Source organism: Phyllostomus discolor, chromosome 1, assembly GCF_004126475.2.
Source record: "Phyllostomus discolor isolate MPI-MPIP mPhyDis1 chromosome 1, mPhyDis1.pri.v3, whole genome shotgun sequence".
In the NCBI taxonomy this organism is placed as follows: Eukaryota; Metazoa; Chordata; class Mammalia; order Chiroptera; family Phyllostomidae; genus Phyllostomus; species Phyllostomus discolor.
The window spans coordinates 185,747,841-185,766,091 of record NC_040903.2 but is presented as its reverse complement, the minus strand read 5'-3'; the positions used below and the strand labels follow the sequence as shown (position 1 = coordinate 185,766,091).

The window sequence follows — 18,251 nt, the reverse complement described above, 5'->3', positions numbered from 1 at the left end:
TTGTTTAAAGAACTAATACTTAAATACCCCACAAGAAATAAGTAGCTAGAAAACTAGACTAGAGATATTTAGGATATTGAAGCTACTTTGGCCAAAGTATAGCAGTATTAATCTGAGTCATACAGGCCTTTCCCCTCCCCATAGATTTTGTTTTTTTCAACCACATATGTATAATATCAATTCTAAGTAGACAATTCCCTAAATGATTTCTCATGGCCTCTAAGTTTACCTTATTTGTAGAAAATTAAATGGGATGCATTTAAAAAGAAAAGATTCAAGTGATATGATTATAATGTATTAATTGATTTTTATTAGCATGCTAAGAGGATATAAAACAATAACAAAATAAGAATATTGAAAATATTATTTGTATATTCCAAATAGCATAAGAAATATTAAATAATAAAATCTAACCTGAGTAATCTTTGTTCCACTAATGAATTTCATAGCTGCTGTTGCTTCCTCTTCAGAAATTAAGATTCCATCTAAATGAGTAAGGGTCTTTAATCTGCCAATAACACTCAGCCTTAATGTGGCTGGCTTGAGAAAAATAACAAAAAGTTAATTTCTACAAAATATTACATATGTTAAGTCATGGAAAGGAGTGCTTCTTCAATCCTATATAACTCAAAAGTATGCATCTCTTATTTTATTATATATCTAAAAATAAAGGCTTCACTTAATTCTTTACACAATAACTGGACCTAAATTATATTTATGAGTTAATCTGTTCTGTGTGGAGGTGGTCTCCTATAAAGGGGAGAGCATCCCATAAGCTGTTGAAAAGTGACAATGGTGAGAGTGTTCACAGAACAAATGCAGCGCCTCCTTTTTATCTGATCAGCAGTCAGCTAGTCAGCTCCGGGTATGATTCAATATAGCTCTTTTCAGCCCTTGACATTTAATTTGGCAACAGGGAGATAGCTGTACTGTGATCATTCAAGAAGTCTGCTTTGGCAAAAGAAAAATATCCTTCAGTTTCACAGAGCAAAATGGAAGAAATACAATATATATGGCCAACTGAATAGAACCAATGATGCTTTAGTCCCTTTTTAAAATGTTGAATACAGTCTTATGTACATTTTTACAAAACAAGGAAAGGGGGATTCTTGAGATTATAAACCTGGGGATTGTTTTGAATACTTGGAGATACCCTTAAATGTAATCATTGAACACTGAAATTTCTCAGTATGATGATAAAAAAATGTTCAAATTTCCTTTTATAGTAGAACATATTGGGTGACATGACAAGCTTGTTCCCCCCTTAACAGTACATTTCTTTCACTGTATTCTATTATTTTGGGTTCCCTTGCCTCATTGCAACAGAGGTCTAGCACACTAAGCAGCACAAACTCTGAGGTTTTGCAAATGGCAGTGACATCTAACACTCTTAAAGCCATAATACTCTCAAATGATTAGAGAACACACAAAAGTCTGATATGAAATTATAGGCTTTTCTTATAATAACATTTAATTCATTTGATCACTATATTAAATTCAACTTATGAAATAATTAAATTCTAAAACAACAAAGATAATTTGTCTATTTCTAGCTACCATTGAATAGCAGTGAGAAAAAGGTTTTAAAATAAAAATAATTGTTTGCTTTTTTAATAACATGCTTGTTGCATACCTTTTGCCATGGATTATGTCGAATATCAAGAGTAAGAAGTTTTGTGGTATGTTTGCATAACATATTTATTTCATCACCAGATTTTTTCAGTTGGTTCCAGCTCAAATCTAAGTGCTTCAGTTTCATCAGACCTCTAAATCCCTCAAGGGTTATCACATGGTTGTGGCTTGCATCCAAATATTCAAGGTTATACTGCAATACAGACAAGTGGAAATAATGCTGAAAGGATTGTGGTTTGTATTTACATAGCTCTTTTCTCTATAATTCTCTAAGTGTTCTACATGCTTTCTGGTAATCTTCACAGAAAAACTAAATAGTAGTTATACTGCAATCATGGTATCAATGTATACATTCTCCTAAAGAGCTACAAAATAAAGAATGACTTTATTTTAGTCATTCTTTTTTAATTCTCACTTCACCCTTATAACACAGAGTGACACTGTTTGTTTTCCAAGAAGAGAAAGCAAGGAGAAACTGGGAAGATAATTTGTCCTCAACAAACAAGGAATTACACTTCTTAATATTAGGTTTTGATTTATATTATTGACCTCACAGCCTGGTTAAAAAAAGGTTCTTCAGAGGTAGAAACTAAACCTATTCCATGATTTTCTTATTCAAAAGTGCATGGTTTTTAATAATAATTTTACAAAATCATTAAAGTAACAAATGTTCTCTATTGGAATTGTGGGAAATATAGCAAATAGATGTAAAGAAAAAATAGAAAACATAATTTGATTGCTCAGGAAGAATGACTGAAAACATTTGTTATATGCACATATATTTTTCTTATATAAAACATATTCTATTACATAGTGTTTTATATCCTTTTAATATATTCACATATCAATACAAATTCTTCAAAATTTTTAAATTATTGCATATTCTAATATGTAAGTTATTATGATTGTTTTAGGCATTTTTCTATGAGTATTTATGTGGCTTCTAATGGTTGGTAACATTGCAGCCAATGAACATGATCATGACATTTTAATTGAGATGCTGATATTTTTTCAGATAGGATTTTTAGAAATGAGATTACTGCTTTTAAGTATTTCTGTATTGTGAAGACTCTTGATAGATATTGCCAAACATACCTCAAGAAAGTTCATACCATTTTTTTCTTCCATTAGTAGAGTGTGAGAACGCCCATTTCTTTAAATACCCAGCAATCCCTGTGCCTCATTTTAATTTACATTGTTTATTACCAGTGAGGTCAGACATCTTTCCATTTGTTTATATTAGCCATTTTCAATTTTTTTTTTGTTTATTGTGCTTCTTGTCTTTGGCTATTTATCTATTCAGAGCTTCATCTTACTTATTTGTAAGATGTCTTTAAGACTTTGTTACTTGTATTTGTTGCAAATAAATTTTTTCATAAGGTATACACTACCTTAGACACAGAACAAGACTGAGATAAAGATAACTTTAAGAAGATATTTTGCAACATATTTTTAAGATAAAAATATTATTACAGATTAAAAATGAATTGACTTATTTACAGGTTAATTTAAACAATTGTTTGAATTCAGCATAGAATTAGTCACTGCTATATAATGAATGCATAATTCATATTGTTGTAACAGCATTATTATACTGGTTCAGGTTTCGGGAGTTGAATGTACAGGTTGTTAAAATCTAAAATAAGGCCCTGGCTGGCATAGCTCAGTGGATTGAGCGCGGGCTGGGAACCAAAGTGTCCCAGGTTCGATTCCCAGCCAGGGTACATTCCTGGGTTGCAGGCCATAACCCCCAGCAACCGCACATTGATGTTTCTCTCTCTCTCTCTCTCTCTATCTCCCTCCCTTCCCTCTCTAAAAATAAATAATAAATAAAATATTTAAAAAAAATCTAAAATAAAATTTGGAAAACAAATAGTGTCACTGACTTTTTATTCTCATGAATAAGCATTAAAAAACTATCATTTACTATCATCATTTCTTTTTTTTAAAAAATTTATTTTATTTTAATTGTTGTTCGAGTATAGTTTTCTGCCTTTTACCCCCATCCCAGCCCACTCCCTCAGCCCTTCCCACCTCCCTCCCACTTCCACCCCCCGCCCCTTGTTTTTGTCCATGTGTCCTTTATACTTGATCCTGGAAACCCTTCCCCTTTTCCCCTGAAATTCCCTCCACTCTCCACTCTGGTCACTGTCTTTTTTAAAAATTGTTGTTCAAGTACAATTGTCTCCACTTTCACTCCTCAGGCCCCCCACCCCCCATCCCCACCTCCTACCCTTGAACCCACCCCCTTTGGCTTTGCCCATGTGTCCTTCATACATGCTCCTTGATGGCCCCCCCCATTATCCCCTATAATCTCTCTTCCTCATCTCTCCCCCCTCTGGTTACTGTCAGATTGTTGTTTATTTCAGTGTCTCTGGTTGTATTTTGTTTGCTTGTTTGTTTTGTTGATTAGGTTCCACTTATAGGCGAGATCATATGCTATTTGTCTTTTACTGTCTGGCTTATTTCACCTAGTATAGTGTTCTTCAGTTCTATCCATGCTGTTGTGAAGGATAGGAGCACCTTCTTTCTTTCTGCTGTGTAGTATTCTAGTGTGTAAATGTACCATAGTTTTTTGATCCCCTCATTTACTGATGGGCACTTAGGTTGCTTCCAGTTAGGTTGCTTCCAGTACTTGACTATTGTGAATTGTGCTGCTATGAACATTGGGATATATATATGGAGAGAGACACACACATACACCCACACAGAAGACAGTGTGGTGATAGCCTGAGGGGAAGGGAGTGGGGTAGGTGGAGCTGAGCAAAGGGAGGGATAATGGGGACATAAAGAGACTTTGCTTTGGGCCATGGGAGCAGGATGCAGCATGTAGATGATGTTTTGTTAAGTTGTACACTTGAAACCTGGATAGTTTTGTGAACCAATGTATCCATAATAAAGCAATTTAAAAACAAATAAATAAAAAGGATGTTGGCTTTCAAAAAAAACAAGGGGGTTTAATACTGAAACCTGAGATCAGTAAACAAAGTAACACCTACAGCAGAAGCAGTAGCATAAGGGCTTCGATATGATTGCAAGGTGGTAGAGAATGAGTAAGAGCTAAGAATGATGATATATTCTGAAAAGGTATGTCAATGACCTGGTACCCATGGAATCTGGGCCTGCTGGATTGGAGTTCTGGAAACAAATATGTAATTGCTTTTGTTATGTGACATACAGCAAGGAAAGCAAAAGTCAGACAAGCTCCAAACTGATGTGTATATGAGCATTACAGTGTTTGTCCTATGATCTGTGAGGAGGCAAGCACAAGTCAAACAAGAGCTATGCATGTGACATTCAGGTAGAAAGGACAAGGCAGAGAGTAAAAGAAATAGCGTGGATCATGATGAGACGGGAAGAACTGACAATATTAGATGTGAAGTAGTAAGAGCAGAATAAAATGGAAATGACACTTTACAAAGGATATTTTAAAAACAAGTCTGGAATAGTTTTAACAAACTTATTTTAAAGTAGCTAGAAATCAAATATGACCACAGGTATGTATTTGATTTATAAATGAAATTTAAATCTAAGTGTTATTTTAGAGAAAGTAACATAAAATAGTGTGTGCAGGTTTTGTTCTTTATCTGGGCTGTATAATCTTGAATATGGTATATATGAATTCATAATTACAAAAATAATTTATCCATTAAATTAATAATTCTGTTTTACTTAAGTAATTTCAAAAGGACTGTTCTTACCAAGTGGTATACGTCATCTAAACAAGTAAATTCATTAAAGCTGATATTAAGTTTTCGAAGTCCTGTTAACTTGCAGAGATCTCTCAATTTACTCAGGCTGTTTCCATGGAGATTCAGACTCTGAGGTAAAATAAAATATAAATTTAAAAAAATAATACAGCTTCTATTCTACACCATAGTTATTTAAATAACATTAAGATAGAACCAATAAAAAATCTAATATATGATTTTAGAAGATATGGTTTATATCTGCATCAATAGATCTGGTTCTTGAAAAAATTTATTTTCTGCCTGGTCTATGTTCATCAATAATTGGCATACAATTCTTTTAGGAAAATAGTTAAATATATTGTTGAAATATTTATTAGAGCAGTTCTGTTTCTCAGGGTAGCCAGCGAACAATGTCGGCCTTGAAGATTTTTGGATATTAGCTAGGACACCCCACAAGAGAGAGAGGATGGAAAGGATATAGCTTGACTGCAGGAAATCAGATCAGGGCACTGGACTAAGGAGGAAAGACTGAGTGAGGCTGCTGAAGTAGTAGGACAGCATGTCAAAGAGAGAGGCAGAAGAAGGTAAAGCAAGTCATTTCAATAGGTTAACTCAAAATCTGTTGACCAATTTTGTAAAGGTAATGCTTCCATATTCTATGTTGATTAATCCTGGAAATGGATTTGAAACTTATCTGTCTTCATCCTAATCATTTGAGGAGAGTTTGTTTGCTATTCAGGAATAAAATCCCTTGCAAACTAGACCTGCACTGTCCTGTGTGGTGGCCACTAGTCAAGTGCAGCTATTGAGCACTTGAAATGTGACGAGTCTGAATCGGGAGGTGCTGTAAATGTGAAACACACTTTAGAATTCAAAATCTCATTATGAAATTATCTGATTAATGAATCTTAATATCCATTGCATGTTGAAATGATAATATTTTGGGTATGTTGGATTAATTAAAATTCATTACAATTAATCTTGCCTTTTACTTTTTAAAGACTTTTTAATATGGCTAATACAAAATTTAAAATTACATATATGGTTCATATTATATTACTACCAGAGAGCACAGACCTACTCCACATAAAAGAAAAGAGTTGGATGCTTTTAAATTTGACAGCATGATGCCTGGCATGAGATAGGTAGTTTAATATCTTTAGATTTCATGTGACAGATTTGATTTCATATTCAAGGTTACTGTTCCCAAATTGTATTTGCCATAATACTTACCACAATGTGACTGAATGTGCTAGTCTTGGCAAGGGAAATTATTGTTTTATCATCCAAACTAATAAGTTTTGGTCTGGGCTTGATCCTGGGGTCCATTTTTGTAACTTCATCATCATATTTCAATTCCTGGGACAATACTGATCCTTCTGATTTTTTTTTGCTTTCTTCTAAAATAACATTGTTGAATGAAGAAAATAAAGAGTGAGCCTTGACCTAAAAAATTTATTAAAAATATTGAAAATTTGGTTGCTCTATTTATCATTTTGAAAAAGAAATAGGCTATGTAGAAAAGATTTTTTCAGTTATATAGTAATGCCTATGATTATCAGAATCACATTAGGAAATCTATGAGAGTAGATTAAAATTGTGAGCTAAGAATAGGTGTATTCATCCCCTCCCACTACATATTCCTTAAAACTGGCAAAAAATAATTTAAAAACATTTTATAACAGTGGCAAGGGCACCAACAAAAGACTAGAAATTGTAAAACATAAATTAGAAGGTACTGAACTGACAGAGAAATAAGAGCAAAAATGTAAGCTCTAGCCAAAACATATTCAGGAGATAACTACTTTGAAGAGCAGACCCAGAGAAACTTGGTGTTCAGAGTGAACAAGTAAAATAGCAGGAGGAAGCTCCAAGTAATTAAGTAACAGGTAATTAGGTAATTATGGTAAGATTTACATGTAGATAGGCAAGAACATCATGAGCAAATGGAAATAGCTCTAGAAAAAACCAAAATGGCCTTAAGAGAATTTTTAAAAATCTGGAAAAACAAAGCATCTTAATAGAATAAACCATCTAATATAGAATAAATAGGGTAAATACATCAAAGTCAAAATAAGAACAACAAATGAAATAAAAATATCAAATAAATGCTTTGAAAAACCAAATGGATATGGTAGCAAATCAAATTAACAATGTGGAAGCTAATACTAAGGAAATCTTCCAGAACATAGAATTTTAAAACAGAGATGTAAAATATGAAAAAAAAAAAAAGACAGGATATGGAAGATCAATTCAGAATGTCCAATGTTTAATTAATAAAGGTTCCAGGGGGCTTGACAGAAAATAGAAGAGAAGTAATTGAGGAATTAAGAAAAGAAAACTTCCCTGAAGTATAGAAAGAACTGAATCTTCAGATCAGAAAAGCTCATGAAATGGCAAGCAGAATGATAGAGCTAATGTCTTTGCTGACATCATGGAACAGTCACCACATTGAGGAACATCCCATTTCTCAACTTCTTACTATTTGAGTTTTTCTATTTACTACTTGTCTGTGTTTCTGTGTCTTTTGCTGAAGTACACATAACTAAAACAATCCCTTCATGATTAAAATATAAAATATAAATGCCCAGAACTATACTTAACTATAATTAAGACCTATATAAAGAAAACTGTTAAAAGAGGACTTGAGTAAGTGGAGTAACTTACCATGTTCCTGAATGAGCGGCCCAGTACTGCAAAGTACTTGTTTGGCCTTAAATTAAGTTTTAAATTCAATATAATCTCAATCAAATCCTAATAGGATTTTAAAATAGAACTTTAGTTGATTCTAAAGTTTATTCAGAAAAGAAAATGCTCAATAATACCTGAGATTTTAAGATGCAAAGGAATAAGTGGAAGCTACACTGACCTCCTCTCAGGACCAAACAGGAATTATGGCTAAATTAAAAAAAAAAAAAAAGATCCTGAATAACCAACTGAACACTAGCTAGAGAGAAGCCTTATAACCAAGGACAGATGAAAGAAACCACTTCACCACAACAAGACTGGTAGGGAGTGCAGAGGTGTGAGAGGGCTGGCTGGGCCCCCACAGTTGGCAGCACAGCCTACAGCACTAGAATCAAGAAAGGAACCCAAGTAACATCTGGCTATAAAAAGCAGCAGCATTTCTGTTCACCAGGGAGACGACTAGAAACACAGGCAGTATCTTAAAGGGCCAATGCATGAAATCTCACTTACAGCTACTTACTCTGGGCTCAGGTAGAGGTTGGGCAGAGTGGACTAAAGCCACATGAGGAGACACTGGGGTTGGTGGCTATGAGGAGAAAACTGAAGGAACAGCCACCAGGATCTCTGTACTGAGTCATTCCCCATAGTACAGGAGCCATATTTCTCAGGCAGAGTACTCCTCTCTGAATAGCATCAGCCTGAGGGGATGCAATATTCCCACCTGCAGGAATTACTCTGCCCACCCTGTGGAGTTTAAGCGTGGCTGCTGTTAAGTACAGGTGGAAGACATTCACTGATTAACCCCACAGAAAGCCTGCAGGCAGAGGAGGATCTCTGGAAGCTCTGAGGCTATAGCTGACCCTCCCCAGGTTCTGGTGCTGGTAAAAGCCAGCCTTTGTGTGCAGCCTGGTTTTTTACACACACACACCCAGGCCCAGCAGAGAAAGCCACTTGCTCTGGATTACTGATAGCTCTGAACAGATTGCCCAGGGCCAGTCACAGGCAGCATCTGATATAGGTAGGAACTTTCTGACATAGATCTGCACCAGAGTCATTGCATATCTACCTAATACATAGAAACAAATACAAAGAAGCAGCCAAAATGGGAAAACAAAGAAAAAGTCCCCAAATGAAGAATGAGAGAATTCTCTAGAACTAAATCAAATGGAGGCAAGCAATTTATCAGATATAGAGTTTAGAGTAATGATTATAAGGATACCTACCAGCATGAAAAAACGCATAGAAACAATAAAAAAGGACATGTCAGAAGAATGCAATATCTGAAATAAATAATACATGGAAGGAATAAACAGTAGGTTAGATGAAGCAGAGGATCAAATCAGCAATTTGGAAACCAAAGTAGAAAAAAACACCTAAGCAGAGTAGCAAAAAGAAAAAAAGAATTAAAAAAAATGAAGAGAGTTTAAGAAATCTTTGGGACAACATGAAAGTAACAATATTTGCATCATGGGGATACCAGAAGGAGAAGAGAGTAAGCAAGGGATCAAGAACCTATTTAAAGAAATAATGACTGAAAACTTCCCTAATCTGGTGCAGGAAAAAGACATACAAGTCCTGGAAGCACAGAAAGTCCTAAACAAGATGAACTCAAAGAAACCCACACCAAGACACATCATAATTAAAATGTCAAAACTTAAAAACGAGGAGGGAATCCTGAAAGCTACAATAGAAAAGCAGGTAGTCACCTACAGGGGAGCTCCAATTAGACTGTCATCTGATTTCTCAACAGAAACATTTCAGGCCAAAAGTGACTGGCATAAAATATTCAAGGTGATGAAAAGGAAGGACCTACAGCTGAGGATACTTTACCCAGCAAGGTTATCATTTAAAATTGATGGAGAAATAAAGAGTTTCCAAGACAAGAAAAGCTAAAGGAATTTGTTAACACCAAACCAGTGCTGCAACAAATGTTAAAGGGTTTGCTTAAAGAAGAAGAGAAAGAAAGAATAGCCGAGAGTTTCTTTCTTTCTTTTTTTAATGAGTTGGGGCAGGGGAAGGGAATTTTCCCAAGACTTATCAAACCATATCATTAGGGTTGTAATAACCAAAACAATTGTGGTAGGGGTCCAAGATTAGACACAGAGATCAATGGAACAGAATGGAAGGATCTATAAATAAAACTCCTTGTATATGAAAATAATTTTAACAATAAAGATGGTATTTTAAAGTGGAGCAGAAAAGATGATACTTATCAAATAGCTATTTATTTTTAAGAAAAATTTGATCATTCTACCAACCTTACACCATATAAAACAATTTTTATGTGGAACTAAAAAGCTAAAAGTTTTAGAACAACCTATATAAGATCTGGAAGACAATAAAGTAGATATTTATATAAGTCTTCTGAAATGAGACATAAAATTCAGAATCCATACTGGAAAAGAAAGAAAACTCTGAATTCTTAAAGATTAATGTGTAAATTACAAATTAAAGTCACAAGTAAGTTTTTTTTGCTACAAATAAAATTAAAAGACAAGTGACAGAAAATATTTGTAATATATAGACATGATAAAAGATTAATATCCAGAATGCACATAAGAATTTTTCCAATCAGTGTAAAAAACAATAGAATCCAATAAAAATGGTCAAAGGATATAAAACTATATCCTTTAAATTCATAAAACTATACATAATCCATAACATGAAAGAACAAAATATCACTTTGTTGCCCATCAGAGTGAGGAATGAAAGACTGATGATATCTTGTATTGAAAGAGGCAAAGAAACAAACACTATCGTACATTGTTAGAAATTTGTAAAATGGTAAAACCTTTGTGAAGAGTGTTGGAAAAACCTGTCAAAATTGAAACAGAGGGTTGGGTGGTGAGGGTATGGGCAAAAAAGTGAAGGGTATTGGGTATTAAAAGGTATGAACTTATAAATAAGTCACAAGGGTATAAAGTACAACACAGGGAATACGGTCAATAATATCACAATAACTTTGTACAGTGACAGATGGATGGAGGACTTTTTGTGGTGACCACTGTGTAAGGTGTATAAATATGAAATCTCACTGTTATACAGTTGAAAATAATATAATATTGTATGTCAACTATTCTTTAATTAAAAAGGGCTTTACATTGCAGAATCAAAATTAGACATAAAAAAAAGAAAATGCATATGCCCTTTGACTATACAAATTCTTCTACAAATCTATGCTGCTGAGAAACTTCCATATCTGTATAAAGATTCATCCACAATGTTGTTCACTGAGATGTTGTTTAAAATAGAAATAAAACCGAAAACAACCTGTATGTTTCATCAACAGGGAAGTCAGATAAATCAGAGTATTACTGAATAGTATGCAGCTACCAAAAAATGAAGTATACATCTACATGTACTGAAGTGAAAATATGCCCAAAACATATTGCTAAAGGTAAAAAACATCACAGAATACTGAGAACTTGATTCTACAGTGTAAAATATCATGTTTTTATACATGTGAACACATAGAAAAAGTTGAAAAGCAGTTAACAGTTCATGCCTTCATGAAAGGAAGTGGCAGTGGGGTTAAAGTGAAAACAGATTTTCATGTTTATTCTATACTCTTCAATTTAGCTGGAATCTTTTCTAGTGAGACTACAACCATATATTACTCATGTAATATATTTGCATAATTAAAATATTTAGGTGTCACAATGATTTGCTTTTCAATTTAAGAATATATACATACATAAAATAGCACTGACAACCTTGTTAGACTTCAAATTAATGTTCTGTTCTCATTTAAGGAATTTTAGTTTTAAAAATACATTCATACCACTGTCATGTACTCAATCTCAACGATGTATTCTGGCAAAACAAGGTCATGATCAAAGACAAACCACTTGCACTGCCGAAAGCTGCAATCGCAGTTTCTTGGTCCCACTGTAGAATCTAGAGTAAAATCAAAAACAAAACCGGGCAAAACAAACACTCTTTAAAATCATAAGATACTTTTTTCATTCTTACATAGATTAATAAACAAGTTCAGTAAGTTCCAACTATTATGTTAGTGTTTTTTCTCAGTATCTCTCCATACTCCCTAAACAGTTTGTTAATTCCATAAATATTTACTAGTCACCCTTTCACTACGTAGACTAGTAAGGTTTACTTTTATTCATATTATTTCCCTTTTCATACTTTTTCATTTTTCTATTCAATATGTGGCCACATAGTTTTTTGGGGGGGGATATCTTTGATTTGTTTAATTCATTGAATGAATAAACACACATAGTTTTGACAAATGTATTACTCTAAAACCTTTGTTGTTAAAAGATGGGTGGGCTTTTATCCTTTGAAATACATACTATATATAATACATAATACATATGAGATTATATGTGTGTAAAATATAAAATTTTATAAAATAAAACATCTATACCCACACATAAATTGCATTGAAGTAGGGGATAGAAAAATGGAAGCTCATTAGTAGCTAGGAACATTTTTGGAGAAAAGTTTACAAACCACTTTAAGTAGGGGTTAAATTGTAAGCACACATATTAAATACAAACACATTGTATTCAAGATGAAAGGATGAAAGATGAAAGCACATTTCTCTTTATGGCAGACATACTTAGTAAATATTTTCGAGGAATGAACACTGAATTAACCATTGAATAGTTGGCTTGACTGATGGATTCTTGCTCACGAGCCTGAACACTCTGGCCAAGGAAAACCTTTGTAACGAGGAGGATGCCTAAGTTGAAAAAACAAATCATTTTTAACAATAATTCATTTTAATAATTTTTCCAATATCACCAAGTCTATTGGCCACAAACTTGACCATATGTTCTGTAAAGGCAAAGATCCTGGCTGTCTTGTTGTCACTGGATAGCACGGAGCACATTGATCTGAAATAGAAGCTTAATAAATGCTTGTTGAATAAGCAAAATGGTTGGAAAAGGGGATCCCTGTGATTATATCAAGCAAAGCTTTACAGAAAAGGAAAGAAAGAACCCAGTAATTTAGCAATTTTTTTTATTTAGTAATTTAAAAGAAGAAATCTGTTGATCTTACTGGTACCTGTTGTAAAAATTCATCTCTGTGTCATTAGCACCTGGCATGTGGCTTAGAGCAGAGGAGCCACTCAGTAAATGTCTACTGAATGGATGAACATTTCTTTTCCCTTTAGGTCTTAGAGACCCTTTAGAGAATCTCAAAAGACTCACTAAATCCTAAGGATTTGCAGGAGTCACTGAATCCTAAAGAGTAACTTCTAATGACTATGTTTAAAATATTCAGATGACTTTTAAAAAACTACAAATTATAAAATATTAAGTGGTAGAAACTACTGTATTTTGCTATGTATAATGCTCACCCATGGTTTTTGTGCACATTATACATGGGGTTATTATACCCATTATTATACTCATAGTATGTAATCATTATACCTATGTATAATGCTCATGCTTATTTTTCCCTCAAAAGTTTGGGCAAAAAATGCACATCAAACATAGCAAAATACAGCAATTGCTTTGGAAAGCATATTCCAGAGGGATATAGAAAAACACTGTAGGTGTTTCTTAGGAATGAGAAAAAAAGAAGTAAATCATTTTTTCAAAGTGAGTTCTTTCTCGATTCAACAATCTGCCCAGTTTTCTGATTTTTAACTCAATGAAAGACTACAAAACGCACATAGATCATCTTAGCAAGGCTACGGTCTGGAACCTAGAATATCATTCTGATAAGTAAGTTAACCAAATTTCTGACTACTTAATCTTCAGTAGATGGATAGTTGAGACCCAAGAATAGGTGTCCCTTGCTCCCTGACCTGATCAATTCTCATTGTATATTTTTTGGTACTATATACATTAATACTTCATCTTTGTAGCATTTATGATCATTGTAATTTTAAATGTATTTACATAATCATCAGTGTTTGTAAGCAGTGTAAAGGACAAACTGTCTAGTTTGCATTGACTATCCCTGTCCCTACCACGTGCCTACCTAACACACAGTAAGCATTCAATAAATACTGGTGGAACTGAAGAATGAATGGTGGAGGAGTGTGAAGCAAGAGAGGACATGATGAGCTGGTCTTTACCCAATCTGTAGGTATGCGGGAACCTCTTCTAGAAGTGTCCTACAAACTGGGTTATATACTTTTATTTCTATATATTCAAGATGCAAATAAAGTACTGATGACAGAATAAATTAAATACCAAAAGCTCATCTTTCAAAAGGCAACTTACAAAGCAGTCCATATACTTCACAATGGGTCTTCAGCCAATTTTGGATTTATAACCAGGTTTTCTAAATGAAGTTTATTTATATTAGGATACAGTGAGCAAAGTATTTGATAACAAAGGACAAATAAAGCCTGCCTTCCTGAGTGCTCTACATTGTGATTATTGCATAAATGAGCCAAGTTCTCTTTTCTTTCTCCTATGAATTTGGGTTGTGTGTGGGTGTGTGTGTATGATATGTATTTATTTATATGTATGTATACATATATATGGATGTACATATGAAGTTTATTTACTTTAGGACACAATAAACAAAAGCTGACTACGAAAAGTGTTCATATCATATAAGTTGCATTAAATATGAATAACAAGTGATTCGCATCCTGTTAGTGCTGACACATAGTAATCGCTCAGAAATATGGGTTAACAACCTGACTAAAGTGCTGGATCACAAAGGCATGTATCACTACATTGGTGAATACTAAATAAAATAGGTTTCAGAAAATCTCCCATGTTAATAAAACCAAGTACCAAAAATGTTATGAAAATAATAAATTTGAAGACTTGGAACTCAAAGTTCAGAAATAGTGTATATTTGTATTACCATGTCTAAAGAGCTCATGTTCGAAGGAGTTTATCTTCTCATCCTTGTACTTCTGCTGTAGAAATTCAATCCTGGGACACTCACATATACTTAGGCTGTTAGTAAGAATAACAGCTTCCTTTCTGAGAGGCAGCTGTAATGAAAAACTGAAGTGAGTATTTTTACAAAATTTACATTACTTCAGTACCATTGGTTTATTATTTTATGTTTACATGTCTGGGCTAAGAAAACGCAGACCAGACTCAGTGAAAAGAAGTAGATAATCTTCACATACAACTTCATTCTGTAAAGCCATTTATATGATATATTTTAAAGAGGTTTATGAAAAGTGATACAGAACAATATTTGTTTTTGTAAAAGCAGCCAGAGTCAGGACGGACAATGCTGCGTGGTGCAGGAGCTAGTTTTACCCAGACTCAATGATACCCCACTGGCAATGGTGCATAGTCCAAAAATAAAATCTTGTGGAAATGAGATATTACATTAGTGAAGGTTCTTATACATACATATTTTTAAGTATATTTTATTGAGTATGCTATTATAGTTTTCCCAGTTTTCACCCTTTGTTTCCCCTCCACCTTTCACCTCCCAACCCTCCAAATCCTCCAGCCTTCCCTGGCCATCCCCACATTTAGTTCATGTCCATGGGTTGTATATAGGAATTCTTTGGCTTCTCCACTTCCTATACCATTCTTAACCTCTCCCTGTCTATTTTATGCCTACCAAGTATGCTTCTTATTCCCTGTACCTTTCTTTTCCTCATTCTTCCCCTCCCCCTCCCCACTGAAAACCCTCCATGTGATGTCCATTTCTGATTCTGTTCCTGTTCTAGTTGTTTGCTTAGTTTGTTGTTTTTTGTTTGTTTGTTTGTTTTTTAGGTTCAGATGTTGATAGCTGTGAGTTTGTTGTCATTTTACTGTTCATATTTTTTATCTTCTATTTCTTAAATAAGTCCATTTAACATTCCATATAACGAGGGTTTAGTAACAATGAAGTCCTTTAACTTTACCTTATCTGGGAAGCCTTTTATCTGTCCTTCCATTCTAAAAGACAGGTTTGCTGGATAGAGTACTCTTGGATGTAGGTCCTTGCCTTTCATGACTTGGAATACTTCTTTCCAGCCCCTTCTTGCCTGCAAGGTTTCTTTTGAGAAATCAGCTGATAGTCTTATAGGAACTCCTTTGCAGGTTAACTCTCTCCTTTCCTCTTGCTGCTTTTAAGATTCTCTGTCTTTAATCTTGGGTAACTTAATGATGATATGCCTTGGTGTGTTCCTCTTTGGGTCCAATTTCTTTGGGACTCTCTGAGCTTCCTGAACTTCCTGGCAGTCCGTTTTCTTCTCCAAATTGGGGGATCTTTCCTTCACTATTTGTTCAAATAAGTTTTCAACGTCTTGCTCTTGTTCTTCTCCTTCTGGCACCCCTATGATTTGGAAATTGGAATGTTTAAAGTTGTCCAAGAGGTTCCTAAGCCTCTCCTCATTTTTTTGAATTCTTGTTTCTTTGTTCTTTTCTGGTTAGATGTTTATTTCTTCCTTTTGTTCCAAATTGTTGATTTGAGTCTCAGTTTCCTTCCCTTCCCTGTTAGTTCCCTGTATATTTTGCTTTATTTCACTTTGGGTAGCCTTCATCTGTCCTATCATTTTGTGACCAAGCTCAGTCAGTTCTGTAAGCATCCTGATTATCAGTGTTTTGAAGTCTGCATCAGATAGTTTGGCTACCTTCTTGTCACTTGGCTCTTTTTCTGGAGTTTTGATCTGTTCTTTCATTTAGGCCATATTTATCTTGGTGCACCTGTTATGTTGTAAGGGGGTGGGGCCTTAGGTATTCACCAGGGTGAGACAACCCTCTTTGCTGTGCTGTGGCACTATCGGCCTGGGTGAACGTTTCTTTAATTCCTTGGTTGTTCGAGTTCCACGCAGTTTGATTTTCTGGCACTTCTGGTTGTTTATTGTTTTTAGATTGGTTATTATCCTCCTTTTGGTTGTTCAAGGAAATGAATGGTTTCTACCTACGCCTCCATCTTGGCTGGAACTTCTCTATTTTCTAATAATATATCTAGTCTAATAATCTACATTGTTTTCCAGAAACATCTTGTGCTAATGTGTGGAAATCTTACTTTGCCTTGTAACTAGATTTATTTCTTCAAAGTTTTTTATCAGAAATATTTATACTACTTGTGAAAGCAGCTCAAAAAAAGACAAAAATTTCTAGTTTTAGCAATCAAAAAACTAGAGCTAAGAGAGATTATATGATCTGTATATATCCAAAAACAGAAGTAGAATTATAAGATCATAATTTGAACTCAGTTCTACTTCTCCCTGTCATTAAGTCAGGTTTGAAATTATTATTAGTTTAATATTACTAGACAAGTTATCTAGAAATATCTCTTTTCTATAAATATTAAATTGCTTATGTATTTTTCTTATTGAAACCTGTTGTCCATACAGGGTGTTTTTTTTTTAAAGAAATAGAAATGTGGCTCATATAACCACAAATTCCACATCCCAGTAAGTATATGAGCTTCTTAGATTTCCAAGGAATGTCACTAAATAGCCATTAGATACAAGCCATTTGTATGGCATTGTGAGACTACAGCATGGTCTTGGCCCTCAAATAAGAGAGGGGAAGATGGACACTGCACCCAATAATTAAAAATACAGGGCATCCCATGATGTGTCAAGTAAGATAGCCTTTTTTAACTAAAGTGGTTAAGAAGGATTTCATAGAGGTGATGGGAGCGTGGCTAGGTTTTGTGAGGATTAGACATAGTTCCAATAATCAGAAACCTGATAGAGGAAAGGATTTTTAAGAGGAAGAAAACATCTGAAGGTATAGCAATAGGTGTGACTGCCATTCAGGCATCTGTCCAGCTATCCATCTTTCATTCATCAGAGATCAACTAAGAATCTAAAAACAAAGTCCCTGACCTCAAGGACTTCTAGAGAAATGCAGGAAATGATTATGTTGCAGTACAAATGAGGTACAATAAAAATTCCCAAATGATTGCCACTTAATTTTAACTTCCACTTAACCAATTCACACCATTAACCAATATTTTCCATTTTGTCTATAACCCGCTGTGTGAGTTATAGTCAGATATAAGAGGGTACTTTTAAAAATACTGGTGTACTTCTAATTCCACCCAGTCATACTGTATGCTATTAAAAGTCAGTTAATCTTGTTCCTAAACTTATTTATACTGGTTGTATTTGTAATTGAAATCATGCACATTATATAAAACAGTGAAATATAAGAAAGATTGAGAGCTGTTTCTGTGAACACTAAGTGGAAAGCTTTGGTAACATTCCAGAGGCTAATCATTAAACACTGTCAAAGCATGTGTAGGTGAAATAAATGCAAAATTTTGGTGGTTGCAGGGAGGGTCATGCAAACTAAAACTATAGACGGATTCTTGGACTCAAGTTACTTTGCAAGAATCTTT

The 18,251-nt window shown here is 34.2% G+C and overlaps 1 protein-coding gene and 1 long non-coding RNA gene across 5 annotated transcripts in view; one reads left to right on the top strand and one right to left on the bottom strand.

Moving 5' to 3' along the window:
* LRRC9 (leucine rich repeat containing 9) overlaps positions 1-18,251 on the bottom strand; it is a 105,385-nt gene that overhangs the window by 50,539 nt on the left and 36,595 nt on the right. For all 3 annotated transcript variants that reach the window (XM_028508239.2, XM_036010588.1, XM_036010590.1), the window contains exons 13-19: positions 14,808-14,940; positions 12,592-12,714; positions 11,794-11,909; positions 6,558-6,770; positions 5,334-5,453; positions 1,634-1,825; positions 415-540 (exon numbers count right to left, since the gene is read on the bottom strand). In XM_028508239.2, coding sequence (XP_028364040.1) covers positions 415-540; positions 1,634-1,825; positions 5,334-5,453; positions 6,558-6,770; positions 11,794-11,909; positions 12,592-12,714; positions 14,808-14,940 — 1,023 coding nt within the window. The remainder of the gene's footprint in view (positions 1-414; positions 541-1,633; positions 1,826-5,333; positions 5,454-6,557; positions 6,771-11,793; positions 11,910-12,591; positions 12,715-14,807; positions 14,941-18,251) is intronic.
* The window catches only part of LOC118497070, a 117,518-nt gene that overhangs the window by 76,538 nt on the left and 22,729 nt on the right, over positions 1-18,251 (top strand). The window lies entirely within an intron of this gene.